This window comes from Drosophila sechellia, chromosome 2L (genome assembly GCF_004382195.2).
Source record: "Drosophila sechellia strain sech25 chromosome 2L, ASM438219v1, whole genome shotgun sequence".
NCBI classification, from domain to species: Eukaryota; Metazoa; Arthropoda; class Insecta; order Diptera; family Drosophilidae; genus Drosophila; species Drosophila sechellia.
In genome coordinates this window covers 24582282-24594317 of record NC_045949.1, presented here as the reverse complement: position 1 = coordinate 24594317, position 12036 = coordinate 24582282, and the positions used below count along the sequence as shown (strand labels likewise).

Genomic DNA, 12036 nt, shown 5'->3' with positions numbered 1-12036 from the left:
TCCCCAAGAAGGGTAACTTTCAGATCTCTTTCGATGACCATGTTCGTCACGTACCAGGGGAGCCCAGATGCGTGACGTGCAGCTCTCGACTGGACCACACGGAGCCTATTAAGCTGGGATTTGGCGGCAGTTCCCCACACCTGGATGGCATAACTCCACGTTGGAGCGAGAATGGCTTTGATTAAAAGAGCCTTAGAGCTCATTTGAAGTTTGCTGGAGTGGAAGAGCCAGTCGAGCTTTTTTAGCTTCGCCAGTGACTTAGATTTGACCGACGTGATGTGGGCCCTCCAGGTCAGTCTCCGATCTAGATGAACTCCTAGGTAGCAGTGCGATCTAGCATTGGTGATAGGGCTTCCATCAAAGGTCAGATCTGTGCAGGTTCCGGGTCGCAGGGAAAAAGTTACACAGGCTGACTTTGAGGAGTTAATGGCCACATTCCATTTGGCAGTCCATTTTTCGATTGCGTGCAGCCATTCCTGGACTGCGTTGGAGGCAGTTTGCAGTGAAGGATGAGACACCAGCATGGCAGTGTCATCGGCGTAAGTGGCCAGGAGCAGCTGAGCCGTGGGGACTTCGGCGTTGTTTGCGGGAGATGGCATGTCAGCAGTGTACAGGGTGTATAGGAAGGGCCCAAGAACACTTTCCTGTGGAACTCCTGCGTGAATCTCTTCCAGGCTGGATCGAGCATCACGCACTGCAACGTCGAACGTCCGATTAGAGATGAACGATCTCAGGATGGCATAGTAGGGAGCAGGAAGGAGAGCTTTCATCTTGTATAGAAGGCCCTCATGCCACACCTTGTCAAACTCTTGCTTCACGTTTAGAAAGACGCCGACCGTGTAGAGTTTGTGCTCGAAGCCATGCGTCACCTGGTTTACCAGTCGATGTATTTGTTCAGGGCAGCCGTGGGACTTCCTGAAACCAAATTGGTGTGGAGGTATGTGGTTCACTACTTGCGGCAGTTCCATCAGGCGGGCTAAGAGTATTCTCTGAAAAATCTTAGAGAATGTTGATAGCAGGCTGATTGGGCGATCTGCGTTGGCGGCTTTCCGGCTTTAGGTATCATGATGATACGTGCTCCCTTCCATTGCCTTGGAAAGTGCCCTAGCCTTAGCATGGCATTAAAAATTTTTACTAAGGCTAGGACTCCTTTGCGTGGCAGAGACTTCGCTGCACGGTTGTCGATGCTATCGTAACCAGGGGTTTTCTTGATGTGTAGCGTCTTCAGCTGCATCATGACTTCCTTCGGTGTGGTATGCCTAATGGGGCGAGCCGGTACAGTCGGAGCGTCCAGAAAGTTATTGATTTCTACGCGGTTTGAGTCGTCTGTTAGGTTAAAGGGCAAGAAGGTGGAGGTCAGGTGCAAAGCAAACGCCCTCGCTTTTTCATCGTCCGTCTTGAGCCAGAGGCCACTTTGACTCAGGACGGGAGATTGAAGCATCGGCTGTCTCTATTTCTTGTGAGCCTCCATAACGAGAAGTTGCTGTTGTTATCTGGGCCAGTACCCTCCAGCAGGGTATCCAGATTTTCTCGTCGGGTCTTGGCTAGCAAACGATACAGTCTGTTTGTGGTACTAGAGTATAGCTGCTTGATGCTTGGATCTCCTGTGGCGATATACCGTCTCCTGAGGCGCCTTTTGTGGGAGAGCAGCTCCCTAGCCTCCAAGCTCAAGATGGGAGCCCTCCTTGCGGTCGTGTGACGAGCTTGATGTGGGGGAGGTGTGGCCCTCCGTGCTGCTTCCGCGATTGTAGCTACGAGGTAATCTACATATGCTTCCAGACTATTGCAGGTGTCAATGGGGATGTTGAGATCAACTGTGGCCTCGATGTGCTCCTTGAAGGCCACAGTATTTGCAGTAGGTGACAGCATTTTAGTGAAACCTTTGAATAGCTGGGCGTCTTCATCCAGCACAAACAGCAGGGGGAGATGGTCAGACGACAGTTCTGTCAGGGTTTGCACGTTGATTTCTTGCTGTCTGAATCCTTTAGAGATCCCGAAATCGATGGCACTTGGAGTGACACTTGTTCGAAAGGTATAGCAAGTAGCTTCTCCAGTTGCAACGATGTCGATACCTTTGCCCGCCAGAGCGGAGAACAGCACCCTGCCTCTAGTGCACATCCTGTAGTTTCCCCACCATCTGTGCTTTGCGTTCCAATCACCTGCCGCTAGGAACTTAGTGCCAAATTGAGCGATGATCAGCTCAACGTCAGCCTCCGTCCACCTGAGGTTAGGAGGGCAGTATACTGAGGCAATGTTAAAAGTACCCCTGCTTGCCGTCAGCTGGATAACTGCTGCCTGGATGTGATTTTCCGACAGGGTGGAGAAGAGTTGATGGGAGATGAGTGATCTAATAAGGATCGCCGCACCTTCGCGTTTGCTGTCATTCGGGTGGTTGGCAGTGGGGAGGGTAAAGCCAGGAACTCTGAAAGTGGACCGGGAAACGAAATGGGTTTCCGACAGCAGGAGGATGTCGATTTCGTGAAGCTCGATGAAGGCGAGGATCTCATTGGTCTTCGAGGAGGCCCCATTGGCATTCCAAGCTGCTATCTTAAGAGGACCCATTTTGAGGAGCAGGAGGGAAGGTGCGATTTTGCAGGAGCAGTTGCATTAGTGTTTCAACTAGTGACATCATCCTGTCAAGCCTAGAAAACAGCTGTTCCAGCTTGGACTCAAGGTTGGCGCTTGCAGGGGGGACAGTAACGGCAGGCTTGGCGACGGGCTGACTTCCTCTGACTATACTAGCAAAGGAAGGCTTTCCAGACATGTGGACTGGTGAACTAGGTTCATTGACTTTCCGTTGATGTTTGCGGTTAGAAGCCTCTAGCAGGTATTTTTAGCAACCTTTAAAGTTGGCTGCATGGGGGCCGCCACAGTGAAAACAGAATCTGGCCTCGTCCAGTTCCAACTTGCACTCTGCAGGGGGTGATTTTCTCCGCATTCTCTGCATATATAGTGCCGAGAACAATATGCCTTGGTATGACCATAGCCTTGGCACCTGTGGCATTGAATCGGTTCCGATTGCTTACGGGGTTTCTCCCAAGTTACCCTGTGCCTGCAGACAATCGGAATGCCCTTTACTTGATTGTTGTTCTCAGCTTTTTTGAGGTCAATGAACCTCATATTAAGAGGAAGAGAGGTAGCCTTGTTGCGCGGAGTATAAATCCGTACAACGTTATGTCCTTCGTTCTGGAGGGCTGCGATGATATCCTCCGATGGGACTCCGTGGTGAATATTGCGCATGACAATCTTGTAGGGTCGGTAGCTGATGGTGATGGAAAAGGGATCCTTTGTCGAGAAAGTGCCGGGCCACCAGCCTGTAGCTTTCTGGGGAATTGCACTGAACAGCGCAATCTCCCGAATTCAGGGCCTGGATTGTATAGGAGTCTCCCACAAGAGCGTCCAGCTCGCCGCGAAATGATGTGAAGTTCACCACATTGGGAAACATCATTCTAGGTACCTTAGAGTGACGGCTTGATTTCGGGACTGGTACAGTTTGGTGAGCACCTTTCAGCTGTTGTTTTTGTCCTGCTTTCCTTGCGGCACGGTTGAGGGCGGTATTCGAGGAGTATGGCTCGTCGTTGTCACTCGAAGATACCTCGCCCAGGACCATATCTTCCTCGTCGCTAAGGGCTTGGAAGCGATTGGCAGTGATTTTTGCCGGCTTATCAGACGCCACCTTTTTTACCATTTTAGGGGAGAGGACCGCACCTGCTCTCTTTATAATTCCTCTTTTCCTAGATTTAAAGGAGACATCCTGCCAGCCGGTGGTAGATTGTGGCTTCGCAATTGAGCTGACAGATGCACTGTTGTGAGTTGTACTGGCGGCAGTAGAGCATACGTTGCCGCTCAAGGAGGAGGTGAATATGTACGCAGACGAGATAGTCGAGCTGGTGGTGGTCAGTGTGAAGGTCGAGCTGCAGTAGGTATTAGAAATACTGGTAGTAGCGATGGCTGGATCTTCACTTTGCCAGCTCTTTGTCAATTGCTTCCGTATTTCTTTAGGGCCAGCGACAGCAATTAGCTTCATCGACTCATAATCGATAGATTTTTGCCGTGGATCGTTATCCATATTCAAAAACTGCTTAGCGACGACTCTAACCAGATAAAAGCTTACAGTTCAAGCAGCAGAGTGTCTAAGACAAGCGACCGCGTGGCCGCTGGGCAGCGGAGCCCCACTTCGTGCAAACAAATTCACAGTCTTTATTATAAGTTAAAGACGTTAAGTTCCACTACAATATCACTGATAGCGACTTAAGGGTCACTATTAACAATTTGTGCCACTATTTTGGATTTGATTTTAGTTTATAAATTCACGAACAAAAACTATAAACTCTGACCTAAGGAGTAAGGGAAGCATTATGGCTAAAATCATTGACGAATGAAATGAAATTAGAATTAAATGGTCCAATAGTTATTTTCGAGGATAACCTCTAGTTCTTCCTTTGTTGGAATTAACAAAAACGTTTAATAATACATACAAAACTCAACTGTGTAGTAGTAGTAGTAGTAATTGTATATAAATATAGTAGTACAAGCCCCATTGCAATATAAGAATGTAAGAACTAATTATAAGAGTCGCGAATGTAAATAGTATATAAATTATAAGTCGTTGGTTTATTTTAGTTATATTTATTTACCACTCTCCCGTTAGGGTCACAATATTTGGGTATTTATAATTACAAGGCGTAAGCCTCGGAGTATGATTTAAAACTAACTTAAGAATTCGGTCCCGGTTCAACTCCAGGCCTCTGGTCCGCAGCAGAACTGCTGGCAGAAGGCCAGGTCAGCAGTTCTGCATCAGGCCAATCCGTGCGGGCTCTGGGCAAATGCACCTGGAGTACGCGATCAGCAGTTTGTTTAGTGCGCGTGCAGACAACCGGATATGGCCTGCAATTCAGCAGTTTCACTCCGTGAGAACTGCTTGTGTTAACTTCTCCGCCTTTTAAGAGGTCGCCGTCCCGGTGACCCACTTGCTCCACATCACTGTTGTCTCCTGGCTTTGTGTGGCCCCTGGTCTTTAGGTGGTGGTAGCTCAACCAAATGGTGGAGCACAATAGGAAGCCAGCAAGTATGGCGAGGGAATTGCTGAGGAGGGACCCCAAGGTGAGTTTCTCTCTAAGAGTCCCGATGTGGTGAAGGTTCCTCAGACTTAGTTCGTGGAGGAGTGGAAGGCTTAACCTATTCTGATGAGCCGTGACGTTTACAACGGCGATGACCGACACAGCAGGTTTTTTATCTGAATTCCCTAGCTGATTAATGTACCAAGTCCCATTGAGGGCTACCTTTTCGGTGTATGTTACCAGGTAGGTACCCGACACTTTCTGGTCTTTCCCTTGGTTGTCGGTTATGGTCACGTTGGCATCATTCACAATGAGAGTGCCGTAATCTACAATGGTCACCGGATCCAGCTGGCCGGGAAGTGTAGAACAGTGTGCAAAGGCCCCGGAGATTATCTGCTGAGCGCAAGTTCCATTCTGCAGTTCTTTGCAGAAAGTGGCGCCGACCGTCGTCTTGCAGTTCCCGATGTTGATGTTCCGGGATCTGCATTCAGCCACCAGATTTCCGTCGTCGAAGTTCAAGATCTTGTTGTTGTGCTGGACCGGGAAGATTGTAATTTTCTTTAATCTTAGGGTTAGGGAATTTAATTAAAAAGTGTAAAATTTCTGTGTTTTGGAATACGCTTATGCTAGATACTTCTAGTAGCTCTATTAGACTAATGTCAATAGGCTGTTTGTCTCTGAATTCGCCAATATCGGTTTCGTCTAAAATTGATGGACTTACAATGTTCAGTTTTGCTAGGGTTAAGCCCATAAGAATATTTTCTAAATCTGTAATAACAGTTCTATTTTTAGCTAAAATGATCTCCAGTAAGTGTGTTTCTTTATCTGTTTCAGTTTTAGAAATTTGATTCTTTGCTGTTGCAAGTTCATTCAATCGTTTTTGGAATTTGATATTTAATTCTGTTTGGCTTTCCTCTGTTCTTATTAACTGCTCTTGATTGAATTTTATTTCTTCCCAATCGTTAAAGTCGGGGGTACCGGCAATGACCTTCAGTGCCGTTCCGATAAAATTTAAACTCCTAGCAGTCCTATGGTGGAATCTTAGATTGGCTACTAATTTGCGAAAGTGTGTCAAGTCCGTCATAATTACTGGTGTCCGGTGGTCGTCTGTAAATGTCCTTGTCATTGTCTCTGTCTGATCGGCGTAGTCCTCGTACGTTGTTATGTTTGTCGAGTGTTGCAAGTATCCGTACGATTCCCAGATGACGATTTCATTGTCCTCTATTGGGATGTAGTCTGCGTTCGTATAGTCGTTAAGTCGTACCGTCGCGTCTGTCTTAACAGCTATTAGTATAAGAATTAGAATGGGATACCGTAACCTAAAAAGATATAAAAAGATTGGAAACGGGGTAAGGACTCTTGCGAAGATGTTTATCGTAGATTGTCATTGTGGACCACCCTCCCCTTTATTAGGACCGTGGTTCCAAGGTCTGCCTCTATGGTTTCTTCTGAACATAGTGGGGAAAGATTGTTCCCTAATCGTTTGTTGGTTTTTAAGAACACATTTTCGCCAACTTGATAGTCCTTGTAGGTTCTATTTTTATTTACTTGATCAAGGGTGTTTTCCTGTGCTTGTTTAATTTTTCTGCTGATTTTTCTTTCGAATCCCGCAGACTTCGAGTGGATAATTTCTATCGGTTTTTCATTAGTTACTGAGTGAATTGAATTGTTGTACTTGTTGGTTGCCAACAGAATCAATTCGGTTGTGTCATTTAGGCCAGTTTCCAGCTTTAAGCATCTGGCTATTTCTGCCAGGGTACTGTGAAACCTTTCTACCTGACCGTTTGAGGTGCTGTGCAGAGGAGGGGCGTTGGAAATGGTGATATTAAAATGATTTAGCAACATTGTCTTAATGGTCTCGGAATTTAAGGATCTTTCGTTATCGCAGTAAATGGTTCTTATTTTTGGAAAGAAATTTATTATGTGTAATAGGGGAGATTTTACGTCCACAATAGCCCTCGATGCGATGGTTTGCACTGTGGCAAATTTCGAAAATTTATTCTGTTGTAAAGATGTCGATGTGGAGGATTTCCCCCACATAGGAAGGAATCAGTGTTTCTGCTACCGCTTGCTTGGGTGGATGACGTTTGTATTTAGCGATCTTGCAGTTCAAAGTTGTTTAGTAAAAAAAAAAGTAGTTTGGAAAAAGTAGTCCCTCAAGATTTGCTTTACGTCTTCTTGTGCTGCTCGGTGAGCTCTGTTATAACAATTTACCTCTGCTCAGATGTATTCGTTATGTCCTGCACAAAGCTTTTCGCATGCTTGAAAGTGGTGCTTGGGAACAATTCAACTAATCGGTGCTGGATAAATGCCAAGATCGGTAGGGAGCAATGTATTGCGTTAACTACTTCAGCATTTACCACGTCTTGTAATGCATTAAGAAGATTTTCTCGTTTAGAAATCCTTATTATGTGTCTCACCTTGCTTTTAAACAAGATGAATGTGTCTACCGAAAAACTGTTTCCTTCTTAGATTATTATTTGATTTCTGAAACAGTTTACCGGGTTGTCCGTTGTGTCAATAATGTAAGTTAGCGACTGTTCGCTGTGTATTGTTGCTACATCTGACTGTTCGTCATTTAGAACGTTTATCTTTTGGCGAGACAGCGCGTCTGCAACAAGATTTTCTTTGCCTGGTTTGTAGACCAATTTGGCGCCGTGATCATCGATAATTCCCTTCCAGCGTTTTAGTTTCGCGTTGTGGTTTTTATCCGAGACGGCAAAGGTAAGTGGTTGGTGATCGGTGAAGATCCGCAACCCTTTTACACCGTATAAGTAGTTTCGGAGGTTTTTCAGTGCCCAAACTATGGCGAGGAGCTCTCGCTCGTTGGTTGCATAATTTTTTTCACTATCTCTAAGGGCGCGTGATATCATTGTGATCGGGCGGCCGTCTTGAGATAGTACCGCTCCTAGACCAAAACCTGACGCATCCGTTGTCAAATCAAATGGTCTCTTAAAGTCTGGGTATGAAATCAGAACGTCTTCCGATGCCAAGATTTCTCTCAACCTGTTGAACGTTTCTTTCTGTTCTTTGGTCATATCGATGTCGATTTTCCTTGACTGATATTTGCTTGCTTTTCCATTTTCTCCCTTTAGGATATTCGTTAAAGGCCTTGCAATTGTCGCAAAGTCTTTTATAAAGCACCTATAGTAGCTTGCTAGTCCCAGAAATGATCTGAGTTCGAAAAGCGTTTTAGGTAAAGGGAATTCTTTTATGGCTTTGACCTTTTCAGGTGGGGTTCGTAGACCCCCTTGCGACACTATGAACCCCAAGTATTCAACGCTCTTTTTGAAGAACTTTGATTTCTCCTGGGATACTCTCATGCCTGCCTCCAAGAGTTTTCTTAAAACCCAATCCACGTCCTTAACGTGGTCTTCCTTTGTTTTGGAGAAAATTATGACGTCATCGACGTGTACGTAGCATATTTTTGAAATTCCATCTCTTAGGACGTCGTCAATGGCGCTTTGGAAAATGCTTGGGGCATTTTTAAGCCCAAATGGTAATCTACAAAATTCGTACTTGCCGTTGTTTATTGAAAATGCCGTCTTTTCTCTGTCTTTTTCTGCCAGCTCTATCTGGTGAAAGCCTGACTTAAGATCAAGTGTCGTAAAAAATTTTGACTTTCCCATATTTGACAGTATTGTCGAAATTTTTGGGATAGGGTATTTATCGTCAACTGTTCTCTGGTTTAGTTTCCTAAAATCGATAACTAGTAGGGCCCATCCGACCCAGGTCGGGTTGTTGTAGGGAGATTCGGATGGCCTTATTACGCCGTCCGCTAGAAGTTGTTTAACCTCTGCATTGACGAATTCGGTCACACCCATGGGATGCGGGTATGATTTTGAGTATACCGGCTCCCCATCTGTTTTAATTGTGGCGATAGTATGTATATTGAATGGAAATGCCTCGTCTGGGTCAGCGAAGGCTTTGTGTTTTTTAACTATCATTTTATCGAACGAGTTTTTAATAGCACGAGGAACGTCTCCATCATCGATTTTAATGAAGTTAACGTTTTCCGCCCTAGCAAACTGGCTCTTTTCAGTTCCGTTACTAGTATTTAAAACATTTCCAGTAAAATCAAGTTTCGCATTTACTTCTTTAAGTCGAGACCAATAATACCGTCAAAGTCTTTAAGATTGTTCAGAATAAAAAAGGGTATCTTTACGTTAAACACCGAAACTATACATTTTTTATCGATTTTGGTAAAGCCATGAATTGACTTTACAGTAAAGGGTTTTTCCGTTGCCACGACGCCTTTCAGCCCCGGGAGTGGAGTAATATAATTTTTTGAGGTGCCTGTATCTAGTAATAGTTTTATTTCTCCTCCTGCCACCGTACGTGTAATGTAGGGGAGCAGGGACTTTACCCTACAAAATTGCAGGAGTCCTCTGCATCCAGCTCGTCCTGTATTTCTATGGCGCTTGCCTGGGCAACGGAGTCATAATCTTCTTCGTCGGTGTTTTCCTCCGGCATGAAGTTGATTTTTTGCTGAGACCGTGCCGACCGCCCTCTTTGCCATGTTGTGGTTTGTTTGGACCGGAAGAAAGGGTCAAGTTCCATTGGCTCTAGCGCCGGTTGGCTTTGGCCATTACCTGCACTGTTGTGTTCTTGTGGGGTTCTTTTTAATCTTCCCTAATTTTTGTTGGGTTCTCCGTATGACTGAGAACTTTTCCAACCTGCTTGTTTCTGGTTGTTTGGCCTATAGGCTCTTTCTTCGTTATGTCGGGCGAACGTGGCCGCGAAAATACTTCTGTCGTTACTTGACTCAGCTTCTTGAGCTAACGCCAATGCTGATGGCAAGTCCCTGTGCTGTTCATTAAGGACGGTCGTTGCGGCTGCGTCGTGTGTCATTATTGTTTTGTTTGTAAGAAGCGTTAGCTTCCGTTCTATCTCATCATAGTATTTGAGTAGGGGTAACTCTCCCTGCCTTGACAAACTTAATTCTTGTTTTATTACGTGTGCCGGAGTTTTGTCCGCATACGTGAAGTCTAAGCGCGCTATTATGGCGTGAAAATTAAATACCGTGTTAAATGAGGCTAATACAGCAGACGCTGGGCCTCTTACTTTATTTTTTAGGATTCCGACGGCCTGATAATGTCGGCTGCTACCTTCGTAAGGCGCAAATATTTTGTAGGCTGCAGTGGCGGCCTGTCTCCAGGAAACATAATTTTCCTGCTTGCCGTCAAATTCTGGAACAGACTTGACCATATCAAGGGGCTCACTACACTCAATGTTTGGATTCAATTCGATTTCTTGGAATGTCTGGATTTTCGGTTTTTTATTTTTAAGTAAACTTAACTCCCCCATAATTGCGGTCAGTTTTGCTTCGAATAGTTCTTCCTGCCTTTGAAGTGCGCAGGCTATGGCAGCCTCCATACTAGCAATTTGTTCCGCCTGCATTTCTGTTGCCCTACTGTTTGACGAAATTTCAATTGTATTTATTTCTGGCACTTTTCTGTGTTCTAGGACTTCTTCGTCTGAGGAAATGTTCCCAGTATCCCTATACGTGAGACAGTTCTTTACGTAAAAAATTTTGCAGGTGTTATAGAACTAAATCAAGAGTTTGTAGAATATGGACCGTTCTCAGACTAGGGTTTCCAGGTGATGGGCTCTCAAGGCGAACGGCTTGCTCTTCGCAACCTCCTGTCCCTTGCTCTCTCCCGACCGGTCCCGCCAGACGCATGTCCAGTTCCTACAGACGCTCCGTGCAATCGCCCGTCTTACGCCGCAGTCTCTGTACCGATTCGTCTAGTGAAAGACGAACGTTCCACCCCCACACCTTCCTCAAGCTGGGGCGGCGGACATGGACGGGTGAGCTCGACGGCATCGTTTCTGCTGTCCTGCGGCTTGCGTTGTCCAGAACGATGTGGGCTGCGCTGCTGGGTACTAGACTTGTTGGGAATTGCTGTCGTCCGTGGACTCAACGGCTGAACCATCCAGTCTATCGCCGGGCGAAAGAACGTCTCGTAGCGATCTTGCTCCTTATTGACTCTCACGACTACAACTTCCTTGCAGATTCGTTGCCCTGCGTTGTTGACTCGTAGCCTCGCTAACATTGATTATTCCGCTTTCAGCGCAAGGCCCGCTTATATAAGCCTATATTAACCATTATTCCAGGATATCTCCAGTCTCCACAGCCAAGGTCAACTGCTTTGCCGTTATCACAGTCTAAAGTACAGCCTGATACTTTCCTTAAGTCGGCACGCCGGGCTCTCGGTTCTCCTGTTGTCTCACTCTAATTTCTGCCGCTTCACTCTTTCTCTTTACAGAGACTCCGTCTCTCCAAACTCTCTTCCTACGGACTCTGTCTCTCCAAACTCTCTTTCTACAGACTACGTTTTGCACTGCCTTTACTACACCATGATTTGTTGCGTAACGGGGGATAGGCAGATCCTCCTTTTGATATCTGTATTTGTGAACTTTTTTTCTAACTAAAAAATATTGTCTGCAGAGTTGCGAGTAAATTTTATGTGGTAGTAGATTGATGTTGTGTCGCACTTTTCTGCTTTCCTCTGACTTAACTTTAGTCTGGTTGTGTTTGGACAAATGATTCAGAGGCGCAGTCAAATGTAATAACGGGTTGGGTCCCAAAAGTTTGAATACCTAAACAAATTATATTTATCTTATACTTAACATGACCATATTTATATGCATACTTTTGGGAGGATTCTATTTAAGCTATGCGACAAGCTTTAAACAGAAAATTATAAAATCTTATGGTTGGTTCCTAAAATTTATCTATTTTTTGTGAAAATTTTTTTTACTTACCCGATAATGACCCAAGTTGTCAACAACACAAGTGAATGATATGTCACGTCCTAAGGGAACCGTTGTGTTACTTAACTTCGCCAGAAACTGTGGACCAATTTCATCGGACTCGCCTTTTCCTTAAATAGTAAATAATAAAAATGTCGAAATAAATAAATTGACTTTATATCATACTCATATAAAACATAGAAGTTTCTCTTTGAACGCT

General features: G+C 45.1%; 1 protein-coding gene across 16 annotated transcripts in view; it reads right to left on the bottom strand.

Moving 5' to 3' along the window:
* Positions 1–12036, bottom strand: part of LOC116800539 (lachesin) — a 371289-nt gene that overhangs the window by 303026 nt on the left and 56227 nt on the right. For 15 of the 16 annotated variants that reach the window (XM_032716080.1, XM_032716056.1, XM_032716059.1 and 12 more), the window contains one exon: positions 11829–11947. In XM_032716080.1, coding sequence (XP_032571971.1) covers positions 11829–11947 — 119 coding nt within the window. Of the gene's footprint in view, positions 1–4647; positions 5595–11828; positions 11948–12036 lie in introns of those variants that run through there. The other variant, XM_032716114.1, reaches the window with a different exon arrangement.